The sequence below is a fragment of the Rhineura floridana genome, chromosome 7 (genome assembly GCF_030035675.1).
Source record: "Rhineura floridana isolate rRhiFlo1 chromosome 7, rRhiFlo1.hap2, whole genome shotgun sequence".
Classification (NCBI taxonomy): domain Eukaryota; kingdom Metazoa; phylum Chordata; class Lepidosauria; order Squamata; family Rhineuridae; genus Rhineura; species Rhineura floridana.
Window position 1 is genome coordinate 142,792,743 of NC_084486.1, and position 20,592 is coordinate 142,813,334.

The 20,592-nt window shown below is 43.1% G+C and overlaps 1 protein-coding gene across 1 annotated transcript in view; it reads right to left on the reverse strand.

Moving 5' to 3' along the window:
• The window catches only part of MCF2L2 (MCF.2 cell line derived transforming sequence-like 2), a 283,600-nt gene that overhangs the window by 167,051 nt on the left and 95,957 nt on the right, over nt 1–20,592 (reverse strand). The window contains exons 10-15 of the mRNA XM_061637410.1: nt 17,516–17,635; nt 16,153–16,344; nt 12,674–12,865; nt 8,251–8,428; nt 3,239–3,342; nt 185–273 (exon numbers count right to left, since the gene is read on the reverse strand). Of these exons, the coding sequence (XP_061493394.1) occupies nt 185–273; nt 3,239–3,342; nt 8,251–8,428; nt 12,674–12,865; nt 16,153–16,344; nt 17,516–17,635 (875 nt within the window). The remainder of the gene's footprint in view (nt 1–184; nt 274–3,238; nt 3,343–8,250; nt 8,429–12,673; nt 12,866–16,152; nt 16,345–17,515; nt 17,636–20,592) is intronic.

Below are 20,592 nucleotides of genomic sequence, written 5' to 3' on the forward strand. Positions count from 1 at the left end.
GACAAGCTCTGCCAACAAGTGTTTATGCTGTGACTCACAAACCACTGTATTTTAAACTGCCTTGGCAGAAAGGAGATATATAAATGCAATAAATAATTCAGTAAAACATGGGTTAGGATGCAAGGATTGCATTTTTTTTTAAAAATAACCAATGATTTCTGGTAGTAAAACTTTTCATCCTTACCTCCTCCTGGTGGAAAGATTTTCTTCACTTTCGCTCATCACTAAGACTCTGCTGGAACCTCCCTGACTTGCTTCATGCATCACTTCAATCTGGATAATATTTTGAAAAACACAACATATGTTTCTGACAAAAGGTTCTTTGCTTCTGCAGTAAAATGTTCTGTATAATGCTCGCAGTTTGGAAGCTGTCAGTAGTGGTTTGCTAATGTAATGTGTCTCCAAAATGGCTGACATCCTGAAGATGCTTTCACAGGCTACAAAATTCCTACTTAGTGTCTCATGTGATCAAATAAATCAATATGTGTGCTGATCATACGCTTAAAGCTGTACATACAATGAATTCTTATGCCCAAGAATTCTACTAGAAAATATTTCTAACTTCTGTAGACTCACAGGAACCTGTTACATACCAAGTAAGATTGCTAGTCCATCTATCCCAGTAACAGATACTGTCTTGCCTTTCTGCTTGCAATGATTGCATCTAGACATAATACTAAACCAGGGCAGCTGGGCATTGTAGTCTAACATCATCTGGGGCACAGGTTCCCCATACCTGCAGTAAATGATGGTTTAGCTCACATGAACAAGCCTCAAGCCCATCAGCTCCCCACTCTCTTCTGCTCCAGGGTGCCTGTGAGGAGCCTGGATATGTAACCTCTCTCTTTTTAAAACCATAGCCTAATGTTCTGTCCAAATGTGGATGAACTATAGGCTGTCTTACCTCTAATTACTAAACCAAAACAACTTCAAATCATTCTTGCTTGTGAAGTTGGCTTGTTTCAATAAAACTCTAAGATTAGTAACAATTTAGGGTTCAGATATAACAAACTGTGGTTAACTGAAAACAGAAACAAAATCACCCAGTCTCCTTGCACTCACAATAGGGGGAAGTGCATAGAATTGAGGCTTGTGCAAACAACACTAAATCATACTTCCATGTTGTCTGGAGCAGGCCAATATGTTAAAGGAGACAAAGCCTAGTGCATAGCTTTTTCACAGAAGTGACAGGTTCACAGACCATAGTTCCAGTTTTGGAACTGATTTCCTAGATGGGCAGCAGCACAATTCTAAGCACTGGCAGAAATAAGTGTCACTGAAATTGACTGGTCTGCAGCCCTTGTGTACCTGGAAAAAGCCCAGTTAACTCAGTGGAGATTATTTAGGGCAGTACTACATGCTACTAGTGCTGTGAGAAATACCAGGGCTATACCTCTGTTTCCCATAGCAAAATAAATCAAGTGTAAAAATAATACATGCAGGTATATGCATATACATCATGCTGCAATCCTACATTTATACACCGCTTGATTGTAAAAAAAACCCCTAAGCGGTTTACAAAAAACATTAAAATTAATGATAAAACATTAAAAACAAGTAATTAAACATTTTAAAAGCAATTAAAACAGCACCAGACTAAAAAGATTAAAATACATAAACATCTACATATCTGGATAGGCTTGCCTAAACAAAAAAGTTTTAAGCAGGCTCCAAAAAGAATACAGCGAAGGAGCCTGCCTAATGTCAATAGGCAGGGAGTTCCAAACAGTAGGTGCTGCCACCCTAAAAGAACAATTTCTTACAAATACAGAACTAATATTATGCAGCACCTGTAACATTGTCTGTTCCACAGAGTGAAGTGCTAGAGTGGGCACTTATGGGTGAGGTGGTTCTGCAAGTAAACTGGTCCCAAGCTGTTACAGGCTTTATATACCAATAGTAACATCTTGAACTTGGCCCGGCACCAAATTGCCAACCAGTGCAGATCTCTGAGCAGAGGTGTTATATGCAGACAGGCTCTTATTCCTGTTAGCAATCTGGCAACATTCTGCAGTAACTGAGGTTCCTGGGTCAAGTGTGAGAGAAGACCCACGGAAGAGTGCATTGCTGTAATAAAGTCAAGGATTTCGTTTTTCAGTTTGAGATGTGTGAGTGTTTAAAAACCCAAACAGCAACAGTAGCATAATTCTTTTATGCTACCAACTAAGAAGTCACAAAGCAGCGACCAAATTTTAAGTCTGGCAGAACTTGAGCAAAAGAACAAGAAAGGTGAGAGGAAGTGGGAAGGGAAAAGCCCAAACCTGCAGCTTACAATAGTGTTGAAACAGGATGAAGGAGATACCATGCAGATTTACAGCACAATTCTATGCATGTTGGCTCATAAGTGGGCCCTAGTGAATTCAGTGTGACTTATTTCCAGGTAAGTGCTCAAGATTGCAGTGGGCATGTTGTGATGAAGGACCAGTGGTTACCTTTGCTGGCAGAAATTAAGGCCTCAATGAAATTAGAACAGGTTGTGCTTCAGTAAAGTTTTTAGAAGGATGCTTTGATGAAGGAGTTACAAGGAAAAAAGGAAATGGCTTGATGGTTGCATAAAAGAGGAGAAGCATGAAAACAGAGTGGGATAGTGGGGGCCAGTAGACACTCTGGTAAGGTGAATAAGGGGAGCGGAGAGACAAACTGCCAGGTCACCTGTTTTACTGAGCAGTCATCCTGATTTGTTTGCACACATTTTGTGGGGAGGTTATATGGCATCCGCTGTTTACTGAGCAATTATTTGGATTAATTTGTGGGAAGTTACATGATATGTCAAGCACTCTTCCAAGTGCATTTTCACAACAAAGTCTTTTTTTTGGGGGGGAAGTGGGTTTGTTTGTAGGAGTGCCAAATCTACTTTAACCTGAATTTGCTGGTATGCAACTGAATCCACACCATAACAACAGTCTGGAAGTGGCCATAGATAGAAAGCATATGGATCAGAATCATAAAGCTGATAAACGTAAAAACATGTCCCTCTCCTAAGGTATAGATGTTTCACAATCATCTCTTTGTTTACCCTGAGAGAGTGATACAATATCACCCTTAAAATAAAATGAAAATATTTTTTGATGCCCAGATGGAGGTAGAGAAAAGGGGAAGTAGCTTAGGAAATTAGAAAAACACTGCTATAAATCTTTTTATCTAGAAGCCATGCACTTTGCAAAAACAGTGGTGGTAAGCTGAGTTCTCTCCACTGGAGATAGTCCCCAAAGTAAGACAAATAACACAGCCTTCCCACCTTAATTCCACCTTTCGTCTTCTTTATGCTTTTCTTTTTTGATAAGTCTGCTTCAGAGATGGATTTGGGAGGACTAGAAATTTCTGCTGATCTCCTGTTGGCAGCTGAAATAAGACAAAAAAGGACTCATATATAGTATCAGAAAAATGCAATACTAGAAGCAAAAATCCCTGTGAAACCAAGAGTATAGCACTGGGTCATTTTAGAGGTTATATGAAAGTATGTAAATATATTTACAGTGATGGATGGCTATAGTGATAAACAGATAGGATATCACAGTCAACTGAATTAGTAAAATGTTTGCAACAATTGCTTATCAAAGCCAGGAGTGTGTTGATAATTCAGACTCTGCCACCTGAATAAATTGTGCACATTTCCCTAATTACTACTTTGGCATAGTTTGTTTGAAAGCCAGGTGCTCTCTTCCAAGTATTCCTTGAAAGACACATCCTCCAAATCAGTGTACAGAATGGAGTACAATCATCTGGTGGATGCCACATTTCTCCAAATTTTGCAATGCAGATACCCAATAAAAAGGTGTAGAAATATGGTGCTCTCCTGTTTTCTAAGATCCTCTGTGGCACAGAGTGGTAAGTGGTGGTAACGCGGCCGGAGTTCGATTCCAATGGAAGGAGGAAGTCGAATCTCCGGTAAAAGGGGTCGAGGTCCACTCAGCCTTCCATCCATCCGTGGTCGGTAAAATGAGTACCCGGCATACGCTGGGGGGTAAAGAAAGGCCGGGGAAGGAACTGGCAATCCCACCCCATATATACGGTCTGCCTTGTAAACGTCGCAAGACGTCACCCTAAGAGTCGGAAACGACTCGCACTACAAGTGCGGGGACAGCTTTACCTTTTACCTGTTGTTTTGGACTATAACTCCCATCACCCTCAGTCAGCATGAAGCCAATGGCCATTGCACCATCTTGTCGTTGCAAATGTGTTAACTGTAAGTAATCAAACAAAAGGCGAAAGCATGGTGGTGATGGTAAGGAGGAAAAAGGCATTCATCCCAGCTGATGAGAATGGAGGAGCTTTTGGAAGTAGCTGGAATGTTGGTATATTTATTTGAAACAATTTAAATAAATATTGTATTGGCCATGTACAATTATTTAAGAGAGGCTTATTCTCATTAATGAAATGCAAGAAGGATTAAACTAGTGCCCACACAGAGTAACAACATTGGAAATATCTGTTCTGAGTGTGGATGAAACAACAGAGCTACTGTGAGAGTAAAAAAAAGAACTAGATGTTACTTGTGCAGATAAAAAGTGTAAGAGAACAGAGCCGTATGGTGTTTGGCTTGAATCCAAGCTCTCCTTCTGCATATGAAACTGAGTTAATGTTCATGGAACGGGGCTTTCTCTCTTTGCTTTTTGCTCTGTAGCCCCTTGAAAATTGTTCCTATGGGTTGGGGAACCCTTGGCAATGAATTGTGGTGGAATACAGTGCAGGGAGCTGCAGATGGAGATGACAGAAACTGCCCTCCCTTCCAGGAACAAAAGAGCAATTTAGAATACAAGCCCCTATATTTTGAGCTCAAATGTGCAAACCTTCCTTTATGGCAACACAAAAAATGTCGTAAAAAGATTGAAGCGCAAGTGAGAAGGTCCTAGCTGCCTTTCATTAAAACCTCTCTCACAGCAAGTAATGTTGCTGAGCAAAATCCAGTTTTCTACCCTCAAGGCTGCCTGTAAAAATAATATGGTGTTTTGGTTGTAATGTGGTGCTCCTCTCTCACTCAGTTGAGTCTCTGTACCCAGTTACTGAGAGCAAGCACGGAAATCCCCAGGCCTTTGTCCCAATTTTTTTCTCCCTGTGCCAAAACGACACCATGAAATGCATATTTTTCCATCTCAAGACACATCTAGTTAGTCCAGGAGGAGCCAACATTGTGCACTCTAGATGTTGCTGGACACAACTCTCATCAGCCTTAGCCACCATGGTCAAGGAAGATGGGAGCTATAGTCCAACAACTGTGGCCTTTACTGCTGCCCCGGGCTGCTACTGGGAGAAAGGGTGGAATATAATCTAATAAATAAAATCTGAAGAGCACCATGTTGGGCACCCTTGAATTAGTTCCAAGGGAATGGCAGACAACAGAAAGGTCCCTGATGAGAACAATTAGCATTATGATGCATCAGATATAGTGGCAAAAAACTCCAAAGTGTTCTACAGACTAATCCTCATTGGTCAGAGGAGAATCCACCAAGAATCATATAGATGTAGTGGTGCTCTTGTTGGATGGGTGGCTGTGACATTTGTTAGCTGATTACCAGGTGGATCAGCTTGACAGCATAAGCAGCCTTTCCCCACCTGGCACTTTCTACTGCTAACTGCAGCTGATGAGAACTGTAATTCATTAGGCACAAGGCTGTGGAAAGGTGGCATAGAGAATCTCCAAGTCGATAGCAGCAGTTAAAAACAGAAAGAGAGCCCTGCTGTGCAGGGAAAGACCCACTGGGTTCAGGACTCTGTTTTTACAGTGGCCAACCAGATGCTTACGGGAAGCCCTCAAGCTGCAGCCAGCCAGGAATAGGCGACACTAGTATGAGGACTCTCCATGAACATGGGCTGATCCACACAGCTTATTAATAAAGCTTTGGTAGCTAAGAGCATGAGCTGAATGTCTCTGGTTCAGATCTCACCTGAGTTATTAGCTCACCTGGTGGCCTACCCTTTCTCTCAGCATCACACTGCAACATGGGAATGAAAATGCTGACCTCTTGTGCATAGTTGGTGTAAGGTTTGTGGAGATAATATACAAGAAGCACTCTGAACACTCATAAAATAATGTATCTTTTGACCCACCAGGCCTTGCCCAGTCCATTGGCCACGTTCCAGAGGCTCAGTATGTCTCTGTTTTACTGCTCGGCTAGAGAGGGGGAGGGAGATTTTCAGGGTGTTAAACAAAATTCCCAGTCATTAAGGAACATTAACGTTCTTTTGTCCAGTCCCTGACAACCCACATTCATGCTAAGGCAGCAAAACTCATAATGATACCATTGCATAGACTGTGTTCTTTTAGGTACTCAGCATTATGATTAATTCAGCCGAGGAGGCAGGAATTAAAGCAGCTTCATTTGTCTCTTTATTGTTTTTGACATGACTCTCCAATTAGGTCACTTATACTATAAAAGCTTCCTTTGGTAAGATGAAACCTGTGATGAGGGTTTTGATTCCCCATCCTAACCCTGTGCAGCTGGAGCAAAAGAGAAAGGGAAGGTCTTTTCTCACTTCTGTTTTTAAAATAAACATTCAAGGTTTTAAGGAGCTAGTGGTTTCCCCAAGAGACACTGACGGAATTCACATCTGCAGCATTTCCTGAGTCAGCTAATCTCTCACTCGCTTTGATTTTTTTTTTAAACTTTCATCTTCACACCAGACATTTTTTCAGTAATCCCCCCCCTTTTTACATGCTATCAACAACATGGGATGCCACGATGGATCCATCCAATAGGCAGTCGGATACTTGGACATAGGATATGACTCGGTTTAGGTTTTATTACTTAAAAGGATTGAACAGACTCCAGCTGTGTCTCCCCTCAAAATGAAGCCGAGGTGTCAGTTTCCTGGAGCCAATTTGTGCAGCTGAACTGCATAATTGTGAACCTTTGTAGTGTTTGTGGAGTACTAAAGGAGTTGTGAGACTGCCTCAACTTACATAGAGAACATGCGCAAAAGACCATTTTCTCCCTTATAAACCGCTCTGGTCACTGAGGAGAAGTTCTTGGTGGTTTCACATGCTCCTGAGGCCTGCTCTGTGGTTACCTGGAGTAGGGCCTTTAGCATGATGGAATCTGTTCTTTGGAAACACCCTTCCTGCTGATGTAGGAAATGTGACGTTTTTAAGGTTCTGACGCATGTTAGACTTCCTTGTTTACGCATATCTTCCCAATGTAGTGTCATCAGCCAAATACACTACTGATCACTTTGGAAGTATTCCGCTGTATTTGTACTATTTTATAGATCTCATTTTATTGGTATTATAATATGTACTTTTCTTGGTCACATCCACACCATACATTCACAGCACATTTATACCGCTATTTATACCAATTTGCGGGTCTTGGCTTTCCCCAAAGAATCCTGGGAACTGTATTTTACCCCCCACTACTAGCTACAATTCTTAGCACCCTTATCAAACTACAGTTCCCAGGATTCTTTGGGGGGGGAGACATGCACTTGAAAAGCATGGTGTGGATGTGACCTTATAGTACACTATAAGTTTTAATAAGTGGTATATAAATACTTTTAAATAAAATAATAAAATATTCAGGAGTTCTACTCACAGATCTAATCAGATGTTTTGATATCAGTTGTATTGTATATTGTAATTTGTATTTTATTTATTGTTTATTGTATATTGTATATTGTATATTGTATATTGTATTTTAATTGTTGCTGTAAGTCGCCTAGAGTGTCCGTATAGTTGGACAGATAGGCGACTAACAAATAAAATTATTATTATTATTATTATTATTATTATTATTATTATTATTATTATTATTATTATTATTATTATTATTATTATTATTATCTAAGATGAAGTTTGGCCCTAAAGGCAAAAATCAAAAGTGCTGTGCAATCTGGGTAGCTGAAACTGGAAGAGGTTTGCATAGCAACAGCTTGGTAGGAACAAGTAACAAACTACAGTTCCTAAGATTCTTTGGGGGAAGCCATGGATGTCTTAAGTCATAATGTATGGTGTGGATCTGCCCTAGCTCAACAGCATCTGGAGGGCCACACGTTCCCCATCCCTGCATCCCAACAGTCAGAGTACAGAAATAAAGGTACCAATTGCAGCTCTCCCTTAGCATGGCATGCAATAGGACTGCGGGTACATCATGCATGTTGTTGGCCTGCTCACATTAGGGATTCAAAACTGCACTGAGCAGTTGGAGTGGTGGAGGACGGAGATTGGGGGGGGGCAGAGCGCAGGCATCTCTTCCAAGCGTTGGATTCAAAAGTAAAGGTCAAAAAGCTCACATACCATCCCTCTCTCTGCCTTACCTAAAGTGGCTGGTCGGATGCTTTTGGGAGAGGCTCGCTTTGGGGATGACTCAGGATGCGGGGCAACGGGTTGCACTGGCCGGGTCTGCTTTGCTGCCAACTTCTTCAGGCTAACTTGCCTCTTGCCAAACATTTCTTGTACATCTTCTAGTTTTTGTAGAACTCTTTGGGCATTGCTCTGGTGGAAGAAGAGAGATGTGGAGTTATATATCAAAAGGAGGGAAAGGGCCAAGCTAGGCACAACACAATCAACAATGGCCTGAATGGCACTTTTTTTTTTGTAAAACAATTGCAAGTGTGTGTGTGTGTGTGTCTTATTCAGATCAGGACCTGTGTTAGGGTTAGGGGGCTTTAACCCTTTGCCTCCCCTGGCTGCAATCTAGGATTGGAGGCCCTGCACTTGCCATTTGTATTGGAAAAAAGGTGTAATGGGATAGTTTTCCTAATACGAAAGGGGGGGGGATCCAGATTGGGACTTCACTGGGGGCAAAAGCCCCTCATGTCAGGGTCCTAAACTGGATCACACCCCTTGCAATTTACTTCTAAAAAGCCATTCATTCAATTGCTAATTGGATAGTTTGCCCCTAAGAATACCAAGATGGAATACTCCCACCTAGAAGACATCTCTTCACAGCCAGATCCTAAGCAGTTTTGAAATAACTGTCAATGACTACCAGTCATGATAGCTATATGCATGTTTACAGGCATATGCTTCTGAATGCCAGTTCAGTGAGGTGAGGTTGCCATCATGCCCTGATGGTGGGCTTCCTATAGGCCAGTGTGGTGTAATGGTTAAAGTGTCAGACTAGGACCTGGAAGACCAGAGTTCAAATCCCCACTCAGCCCTGAAATTTGTTGGGTGACCTTGGGCATGTCACAGTCCCTCAGCTTAACCTACCAAGAGTTGAATAACTTTCACCCAGTCTCTAATTTACCATTCTTGGGCAAGGTGATTGAGCGAGTGGTGGCCAAACAATTACAGACACACTTGGATGAAGCAGATTATCTAGATTCCAATCGGGCTTCAGGACTGGACATTGAACTGAAACAGCCTTGGTCACCCTGGTGGATGATATGAGGAGGGCGTTGGATAGGGGAGAATATACCCTCCTCGTCCTCCTGGACCTCTCAGCGGCTTTTGATACCGTCGACCACGGTATCCTTTTAGGTCACCTGGAGGGATTAGGAATAGGGGGCACTGTTTTACAGTGGCTCCGTTCCTATGTCTCAGACAGGCGCCAGCGGGTGGCATTGGGGGATGAGGTTTCAGACCCTTGGCCTCTCACTTGTGGAGTGCCACAGGGTTCTATCCTCTCTCCCATGCTATTCAACATCTATGTAAAGCCGCTGGGGGCCATCATCAGGAGATTTGGGCTGCAGTGCCACCAATATGCGGATGACACTCAGCTCTATCTCTCGTTTAAATCCTCACCAGAGTTGGCTGTGGATACCATGTCCAAGTGCCTGGACTCCGTAAGTGAACGGATGGGAAGGAATAGGCTGAAGCTAAACCCCGACAAGACCGAAGTGTTGCTAGTGGGCGACAAGGGAAGATTGGGAGATATAGACCTGTGTTCAATGGGGTAAGCTTGCCCCTGAAAGACCAGGTCCGTAGCCTTGGGGTCATTCTTGACTCCTAGCTGTCTATGGAGGCTCAGATTTCGGCTGTGAGCCGGGCAGCTTGGTATCAATTACATCTGATACGAAGGCTACAACCCTACCTTCCAGCCCATCTGCTCCCACGGGTGATACATGCTCTGGTCTCCTCTCGCTTAGACTACAGCAATGCGCTCTACGTGGGGCTATCCTTGAAAACGGTCCGGAAATTACAACTGATACAGAATGCGGCGACTCGGTTGCTCATGAATAGCCGTCGCCGTGATCATATTACTCCAGTGTTAGTAGATCTACACTGGCTACCAGTTATTTACCGGGCCCAATTCAAGGTGTTGGTGTTGACCTTTAAAGCCCTATATGGTTTCGGCCCAGTTTATCTGAAGGAGCGCCTCCAGCATCACCAATTATGCCACCTGACGAGATCAGCCACACAAGACCTTCTCTCGGTTCCACCAGTTAAAACAGTGAGACTGGTGCGGACCAGAGAGAGAGGGCATTTTCGATTGTGGCCCCCACCCTCTGGAATTCCCTTCCTTTCGATCTTCGCCATGCCGCCTCCCTAATAGGTTTCCGCCGGGCCTTGAAAACCTGGCTATTCAGGCAGGCCTATGGGATCTCTGGGGCGGGTTAGTTATTAATGTTGTTATTAATTGGTAGAGTGGTGCTTAGATGAATGATGGTCTTATTGATTGTATATTGTATTTTATTGTATTAATGTACGTCGCCTAGAGTGGCCGTTAATTCGGCCAGATAGGCGACTCATAAATAAAATTTTATTATTATATTATTATATATCTCACAGGGTTATTGTGAGGATAAAATGCAGAGGGAGGAGAACCGTGTATGCCACCTTGAGCTCTTTGGAGGAAAGGTGGGATATAAATGTAATAAATAAATAAATGTAGCTGGCTGCTGTGGACAGCAAGATGTTGGACTAGATGGACCTTAGCTATGATCTAGCAGCCAGGCTCTTCTTGTGTTCTGAAATCAGTTCCATGTGCTGTATTTAGGACTGGAGTTTTAAGGGACATCTATATTGTAAAAATTAACTGGTCTAGTTTAAAATGTCATTGTCATTGTTGGGGAAAATGTATGACAAGAAAAGAGATAAATCGAGATGAGAGTGGTGGTGGTGATGATGTGGCATCCTTCTGACCTTGAGGCACAGTCTACCACCCTTTCTGTTACTCAATAAGCATCTACTTATATTTTCTAAATCGTTAGTAAAATGCCTATTGTTATGGTCAGGTAGGATGTGTGCGGAAGGAGAGCCTCAATGTTGCAAGGGCCCCTCCGGAGGGACTGCAAGTAATGTGCCTCTGTGCACTCTGCTTGGGCACATCAAATTCTTGCAAGCTGATTTAACGTTTTTCTCCCTCTCTCATAATATTAGAACCTGGGGTCATCTAATGAAACTGACTGGCAGGAGATTCAGGACAGACAAAAGGAAATACTTCTTCATGCATCACTAGGGATGGGTGAATCTGTCAATTAAGCTTTCTCTTGATTTCTCATTATTCCAATCTTGAGTTCAGGTAAATTCTACATTTCCACATCAGTTTGCAAAAAAAAAGAGTCCTCATGCAAATTGATCAGTATTTTAGTGTGAATTTCTCCTAATATATAGATGTTTGTATGCTATTTTGCCTGATATATACGTTTTTACAAACCAATTTCCCCTAAAATAATGCATTTTGTATGTTATTTCACTAACACGTGCATTTTTATGGACACTTTATCCCAGTATACACATTTCTGTACAAATTATTTGGCTGGAGAACTGCATTGCAAAATGTGAAGAAGTGAGAACTTCAAAGAACGTGTATACTGTTTCAGAAATTGTTGCAAATCAGCTAGGTTCAATCTTTAAAAGCAAACTGAATAGAATTTCTCCCTCATACCTATGCAACACGTAATTAATTTATGGAATTCACTTTCAGATGATGTGGTGATGGCCACTAGCTTGGATGGCTTTAGGGTGAGTAAAAAATTCATGGATAACAAGTCTATTAGTTGCTACTAGCCATGATAGCATGTATGTGACCTACAAGTTCAGAAAAACTAAGGCCTCCAGACAGCCTGTTTATTGAGCATTCATTCTGACTTGCTTGCACAAAGCACAAAGGTTACACAGAGGTTAGACTATGTCTGGTCTTTATTGAGCATTTGTTCTGATTTGTTTGTGGGGAGGTTACATGACAGTGAACATTCATCCTGATATGCTTGCAGAGTATTTATACATCTTCCCATTAATCATTTGTTGGTCCTGCCCATTTCAGTGCATTTCCTGCAAACCCCCCCCCCTTTTTTTTTAAAGTGGATTTATTGTGCCAGGACAACCAAGTGCTTTAATCTCTATTTCCGGAATATTCTTGATTACCTCTCACAAAATACTGGCAGTCTGGAAGCTATATATGACTCTGAACACCAATGAGACTCTGGCTGTGAGCATGCTAATCGCCCACAGCAAAGCGTTTCCATGGGCCACACTTGGAGATGCAATGGGTTGATCTGATCAGTTGCAAAATCTGTTCGAAACTGATTTTTTTAAAAAACAACTCATTTCAGCTAATTCCACCAGGTTTACTTGGGTGAGGTTTGACTAGTGTCGTTTGCCCCCATTTTCAGAAAAGAGAGGTGGAGATGCACTGGAACTGGAAAAACAGTGAGTGTGTTTCTACCCCCTGAATACCAATGAGAACTGTTCCTTTCACATCCTGCTTGTGGGCTTCCCAAAGGCATCTAGCTGACCACACGATGCTGGACTAGACAGATCTTTGATCTAATCAAGCCGTGCTTGTCATACCTTTATCTCTGGGGTGAGAATCATATCAAACTGATTGTAGAACTCCTTTGCGTTCAACAGCTGGTGATCCTTGGTGGTTTCCAGGAATCTCTCTATATCACATAGAGCGGTTTCAGCTCCCTCTTGTGACTGGCACTTGTCTACTGCTTGGGAAGCTAAGAGGTAGATTCCAGCTTCACACCATTGGCTTGCCTTGAGAGGAGGAAAAAAGTGAGCTATTAAAAACGTCAAATGATAAAGAATCTCCCATCTATCCAGTCTGGGCAAAAGGCTGCCCAGCCAAAAATGGGACAGGACTCTTAACACCTTTAATAGTTGCGTGGAAACTCTCTAAGCAGGAGCAGCATTTCAGAAGGAGAGGGAGGCAATCCAACAGCAACACCACTGTTATGTGTATTAAACTTATGCACATTATTCTTCAGGAACACCTCTGCTTGGGCCAACTCACTGGTTCTGTATTACAGGTTGTATTCAAAGTAGTGCTAAAGAGGACATTTCATCAGACCAAGGATTTTTTCCTTGTGCAGTGGAACGTTCTCCCCCTCTTCTTCCCCTCTACCCCCCCAAATCTGTTCTGAGGGTTCCCCCAACCCTCCAGAGCGGATTTGGGGATGATGGGGGCACACGGGAGGGGCAAATCCCATTGTGCTAGTGTTAATCTATGCAGTAAATGGATTCCAACTTATGGCAACCCTATGAATAGGGTTTTCATGGTAAGCGGTATTCAGAGGGAGTTTGCCATTGCCTTCCTCTGAGGCTGAGAGGCAGTGACTGGCCCAAGGTCACCCAGTGAGCTTCATGGCTGAATCCTGGTCTCCCAGGTCGTAATCCAGCACCTTAACCACTCCACCACACTGGCTCTCAATCTATGCAGTAGCACGATTATTTAGTTGACTTTTGGTATAAAGAATTACAATCAAGGTGTAAGTATGACATCTGTGTAAGGATGACCATCAGGGAAACAAGATGTCTGGTGGGCCTGGGTCTGGTGAGGAGCATGGTAGTGGGACTAGGAAGCAGGCATTAATCCTTTCCCCCATTCAGTTGCTGCATAATATGGAACCTGTACTTAGTACTTCGAACAATCCTAGGAAGTCGGAACACAGACGTACAAAGAAGCCTTAGCAGAAAACCAGTCATTTTGCCATCACTTTCATCCACTTTGTAACCGTATTTCGTGTGTGTGTGTGTGTGCACACAAAAAACATACATCACTGTCCTTTTTCATGTTGCCATCAGGCTTATTCTTAGGGATTGGATCCATCGGCTGGTGCCAGTTTGAAAGCATTCTGTCAACCTAACAGGCCAGCACTGATTTGACTTTGTTCTTTGCCCACTAGCTGCTGCTTTTACTGATCCAGGTTTTCCCCCTCTCAAAAATATTTATATTAATATTTATATTTTGAAAGAAAATATTGATAAATGAAAGGAAATAAAATTATCATTCTTTATACTGACATTTTAGACGTGGATTTTTTAAATCCATTTTCAAAAATAGCAGTGGAAAATCTCTACATAAAAAATTTGATCTGCAATGATAGAGAATAAGCGATTTAATGGAAAATTTGGTACTAAATCCAAATTGGGCAGAATTCTAGCACATCCCTACTTATTATGCACCAATGTTATTTTAAGCATCCATTTATCAGCAGCTTCCCTGAGTCACTTTCCTCCAATTCACATGGTTTTAAAAGGCATTTGTGTGTGCAAGTTTCCTTTGCAATAGCTCTTAAGCCAAGCTGTAAAAACAGTTTATGGGGAAGACCTGCTGTCAAAGGAACTGTCTAAAAGCAGGTATGGGGAACAGTTGCCTTCTGGGTGTTGGTGGACACATGTCTGGCGCCATCTCTATCCATCTTTAGGTGCCAGACAAAAAGTTTTCTCTTCACTTAGGCCTTTTGCCCTTGTTGTGTGCTGTCCCAATTATTCTTTTCATTATTTAGTAGGTTTCTAAGCTTTTATTGGCTATTAGGTATGTTTGTGTTTGGCTTTTACTATATTGAAGAGTTTTAGATTTTATTGATAGTATATGTTTTTAATCTATGGCTGTAAACACAGATCACCAGATCAAAGCGTTTCCATTAGCCACACCTGGAGGGGCAACAGATTGATCTGCTGATCAGCTGTGAAATCTTTTTGAAACGGAACTTTTAAGAAAACACATTCAAGCGGCTCCCATTAGGTTTTACAGTAAAAAAAAGGGGGGGGATTGACTAGCATTGTGTGCCCCGTTTTCAGAAGACAGAAGTGGACACGTACTGGAACCAGCAGAACAGTGAGTATGTTTCTGCCCTATGATTCTCGTTTTAAATTCCTGTATGTTTTTAAATGGAAGAGTTTTAGATTTTATTGATTGTATGTGTTTTTAGCTATGATTCTTTTTTAATCAGTTGTAAGTCAGCTAGAGACTGCCTGGTATTAGATGACTAACAAAAGAAATAAATAATAACTCCCATCAACCCTGACCAATGACCACGCTGACTGTGGGAGGTGGTATCCAACAACGTAAAACTTTTTCTGTTTAGGCAAGCCTTTCCAGACATATAAATGTTGATCTGTTTTAATCTTTTCAGTTGATAGCTGTTTTAATTGTTTTAAATATGTTTTTAATTACTTGTTCTTAACTGTTTCAGTGATATTTTTAATGCTTTTTGTAAACCGCTTAGAGGTCTTTGCATTCAAGCGGTATATACATTTTGTTACATAAATAAAAATAAAATATCCAGAGGGCCACTGGTCCCCCAGTCCTTGCTCTAAAGTAACTGATATGCTACACACATTCTCACTTCTGCATTACTTTCTGTGCTTCCCCTACCTCCTTTCTTTGGAAGTTGTCAGAGCAAATTCTGTCCTGGTGTGGACAGTTGCTGCCTGGGTACTGCAGATTGTGGATTTTGGCTTGTAATACAAAATTTGACCTTATGGTTTATAGCAGGAAGCAGGGATCCAGTGCTGTACTTTGAGGGTTGTAATTAAAGCATGATTAACTTGAAGAATTCACTACCATAACATGTGATACAGGATGATATGGATCTGTTGCTAATTTAGCCTCTGTACACACTTAGCTGAGCAATCTCAGCTACAAATCATTCTGATACCCTTTGCAGAACCAGTGGGCTCAGATGCACACTGACACAACTGAGCCCGCTGATGAAGTTTGTAACTGCCAGTTGTGCATTCGCACAAAATGGCTGCTGATTGTGGTTATGTTTTGTGTGTGTGTTTTAACAAATTCCAATTTAGCAAAAAATAAAATTAAAAATTGAAAACAGTGGGCAAGTATCTAGTCCACATAGAGGAAAACCTGAAAATCTCTTGACAGTTTCTGATAAAGACTTAGAAAGAAACGAGGGCCTGGATGGGGTTATGCATGTCCTGGAAAAGACTGTTACAATTAACAAGATCAATTCCAGTCCTTACACATGGTGTCTTCATCTAATGCTTCCTGCCCCTGTATTCACCAGTTCCATGCATCTTACCTTATCTAATTGCTTGTGCAATTCTAGCGACTTCCCTAAAATATCATAATTTTTCTTGTTCTCATTGGCAAAGTCATCACAGATACGCCTGAGTTCAACACACTTTGGTCTAATGGAGTCAATTGCATAATGGTTGTTTTGAATCAGCTGGTCTCCAAGGAGCGCTAAGGACTGGGCTTTTTCCAAGGGCTCCTGTAAAAGGAAAAGTAACACGAACAACATTTTAAAAGGATTAAGATACAATGAACAATGTTCAAGTGAGGCAGGCAAAAAGGCAATGTTTCTGCAACCCACTTGGAATCCTGGAGCTAACCTGGAGTCTTTTCTTGGCTTGAAAGAACATCCGTGTTTCTTATGAACCAATATTGTTGGCTAGCTTGACAACACAATAGCTTGCCTAACATTTCTGATGCCCAAAACCCAGTCCTGTGGAGTGCTTCAGATGTTTCCAGTGCTAGTCTATGGGGAATCAAATGTGGGGAGAGCACTGTTGCACTCAGGTCCTGATTGCAGGCTTCCCATGGGCATCTGGTTGGCCATGGTGAGAACAGGATGTTGGACTCAATGGGCTACTGCAATGAATGCAGAAGTGTCTTGGGTAAAGACATATGAATGCCTGCAAATGGGGGAAGAGGAGACGGCTCCTCTATCCTGTGTCTTCAACAGAAGCTTGAGATGAACTAATCAGCCTCCATGATGACACTGACATAAGCATAATCCTGTGGCTAATGTCTATTCAGATCAAGCTGCAATTAAAGGCACTGGAGCAAGGACACATTAAAAAGTTGGCAATGGCAGTAGACCTAGTTGGCACCCCTGCCTCTCTTCATGGCATTTCTTGTGCTCATCACAACTGGGTATTACAGAGCCTGATCAGGAACATCTTCTATTGGTCTGCCACCTGCTTACTTGCCTGGCAGAGTGCAGGCAGTGGCATCTACTGGTCCTCCTCACCACCACTGTTGTCTGGCTGGGGCATGGGACAGGTGAACAAGCAAGTAGGTTGCAATGATGAAGAGGGGGAGCAAAACTAGAGGATTCTTGTCAGTGGTCCCCCTGCTGGGGTGCAGGCTCTCGGCAGGTGCCCAATTATGACAACACTTGGCGCTGGCCCTACAAGTAAGTAGAGCTACATTTGCTAACAATCAGTCCTTGCTACCTTCTCTCTTTCTTCGCTCCCCCCTCCCTCTGTTGTTTCTGACAAAACATGGATTGTAAACTCCTTGGGACAGAGACCTCTTTTTTTGCTTGTCAAACTCTGTAATGTGCCACATACTTTAATGTACTAAAATAATAATAATAAAAAGTTTCTAATAACAGTGATGTACTGACTTCTATATATACATTTTAAAAAGAGGCAAACCTGTCCTCTCTCTTCTAATTGCTTCCGCTCCCTCAGAATGTGCTCCACACGGGAGATGCTGTCTCCTATATCCGTGAAACCTGCTTGCACTTCCATCAGGTTGTCCAGGGCCAGTTTGACCTATAAGGAACATTTACCCAAAAAATTAGCAAACTTCCTGGCTGTTACCAGGTTATAACCAAGGCGGTCAAAGTATCAGGGCCCTCTCTTCTATTAATATTTTCCATTATTTATTTATTTGTTCAATTTTCATCCTGCATAGTCATATAAATATATTTACATAGTGCACAAAATGCATCATATCAAAGCAATACAAAATAAACCATTTTAACTCTGCCTTTTAGTACATATATTTCATTCATTTCATTTATTAATACTGCATATAGCCAGAGGCTGTTACAGAAGAAATACAACCACATATACATAATACAGAATAAAATAATAAATTAAAATTTTATTTATTTATTTATTTTATTTTATTTTATTTTATTTATAGACCGCCCATAGCGAATAGCTCTCTGGGCGGTGAACAACAGAGTTAAAATACAAAGTTACAATAAAACATACAAGGTCACAACAAGGTAGAGTAAAAAACATTGAATATAAAACATGAACGTTAAAATGCCTGGGAGTATAACCAGGTCTTAACCTGGCGCCTAAAAGAAAGTACCGTGGGCGCCAGGCGTATCTCCTCAGGTAAGCTGTTCCATAGTTCAGGGGCCACCACAGAAAAGGCCCTGGATCTAATAACAATCCTCCGGGCATCCTGATGGATTGGTACCCGGAGGAGGGCCTTAGATACTGAACGAAGTGAACGGGTAGGTTCATAGCGGGAGAGGCGTTCCATCAGATATTGCGGTCCCACACCGTGTAAGGCTTTATAGGTCAAAACCAGCACCTTGAATCTGGCTCGGAAACGAATAGGTAGCCAGTGCAAACGGGCCAGGACAGGTGTTATATGCACGGACCAATGGGTCCCCGTCAACAACCTGGCTGCTGCGTTTTGCACTAGCTGAAGCTTCCGAACGGTTTTCAAGGGCAGCCCTACGTAGAGCGCATTACAGTAGTCCAATCTAGAAGTTACCAGAGCGTGAACAACAGAGGCGAGATCGTCACTGTCCAGATAGGGGCGTAGTTGGGCCACTAAGCGAAGATGGTAAAACGCATTCCGCGCCACCGAGGCCACTTGAGCCTCAAGCGACAAGGAAGAGTCAAAAAGGACCCCCAAACTACGAACCTGTTCCTTCAAGGGGAGTGTAACCCCATCTAGAACAGGCAGAACATCCACCATCTGGGCAGGTAAAGAGCTCACCAACAGTGTCTCAGTCTTGTCTGGATTGAGTTTCAGTTTATTAGCTCTCATCCAGTCCATTATCGCGGTCAGGCAAGGGTTCAGCACATCAACAGCCTCACCTGAAGAAGGTGAAAAGGAGAAGTAGAGTTGCGTGTCATCAGCGTACTGATGGCAACGCACTCCAAAACTCCTGATGACCGCACCCAGAGGCTGCATGTAGATGTTAAAAAGCATGGGGGACAAGACCAACTCCACAATGGAGAGTCCAGGGTGTCGAGCAGTGTTCCCCAAGCACTACCTTCTGGCGACGATCCGCTAAGTAGGAGCGGAGCCACTGCCAAGCAGTACCCCCAACTCCCAACTCCGCGATCCTCCCCAGAAGGATACCATGGTCGATGGTATCAAACGCCGCTGAGAGATCAAGGAGAATCAACAGAGTCACACTCCCCCTGTCCCTCTCCCGACAAAGGTCATCATACAGGGCGACCAAGGCTGTTTCGGTGCCAAAACCGGGCCTAAAACCGGATTGAAACGGATCCAGATAATCGGTTTCATCCAAAAGCGCCTGGAGCTGGCCGGCGACCACCCGTTCCAAGACCTTGCCCAAAAAAGGGACATTCGCCACCGGCCTGTAGTTGTTCAGAACATCTGGGTCCAAAGAAGGTTTCTTCAAAAGAGGTCTCACTACTGCCTCCTTGAGACTACCAGGGACTACTCCCTCTCTCAAGGAGGCATTTATCACCTCTTTGGCCCAGCTGGTGGTTACAGCCCTGCCGGCCTTCACCAGCCAAGATGGGCAAGGATCCAGGGCGGACGTGGTCGCCCGCACCATTCCAAGCACCTTGTCCACTTCTTCAAGCTGCACCAACTGAAATTCATCCAACAATGAAGGACAAGACCGCGCTCTGGAAACTCCAATGGAATCATCTGTAATAACATCAGAGTCTAAGTCCCGACGGATGCAAGCAATCTTGTCTTGGAAGTGCTCCGCAAATTCGTTGCAGCGGGCTTCTGATGTTTCTTTAGTGTCATGAGGGGCAGAATGTAAGAGCCCTCGTACCACCCTAAAAAGCTCCGCTGGGCGGCAAAGAGATGATCTAATGGTGGCAGCAAAGTAAGACTTTTTTGCCGCCCTAACCGCTTTTACATACGCCTTAGTGGAGGCACTCACCAAAGAATGACTGCATCCATCAGGAGTTCGCCTCCACCTGCACTCTAGCCTCCTTCTCTCTTGCTTCATCACTCTCAGCTCCGGGGTATACCACGGTGCTGTTTGAGTTCTGCACCGAAGGGGGCGCGCGGGGGCAATCATGTCAATGGCCCGGGTCATCTCCGTATTCCACAGGTCGACCATGGCCTCGACAGGAGCGCCAGTACTATCAGCCGGAAAAACTCCCAGAGCACTCTGGAAAGCTACAGGATCCATAAGCCTCCGGGAGCGGACCAACTTAATAGGTCCCCCACCTCTGCGGAGGGAAAGGGCTGTTGTGAGTCCAAAGCTCAGCAAGCGGTGATCTGTCCATGACAATGGGGTAGATGAAAAATACCCCACCCTCAGATCACCATCTCCATGACCAGTGGTGAAGATCAAATCAAGAGTATGTCCTGATACATGTGTAGGGCCAGTAACAACTTGAGACAGCCCCATGGTTGTCATGGAGGCCATGAAGTCCTGAGCCGCCCCAAACAAGACAGCCTCGGCCCGAATGTTGATATCCCCCAGTACCACCAGTCTGGGGGACCTCAGCAATACCTCCGAGACTATCTCCGTCAGCTCAGCTAG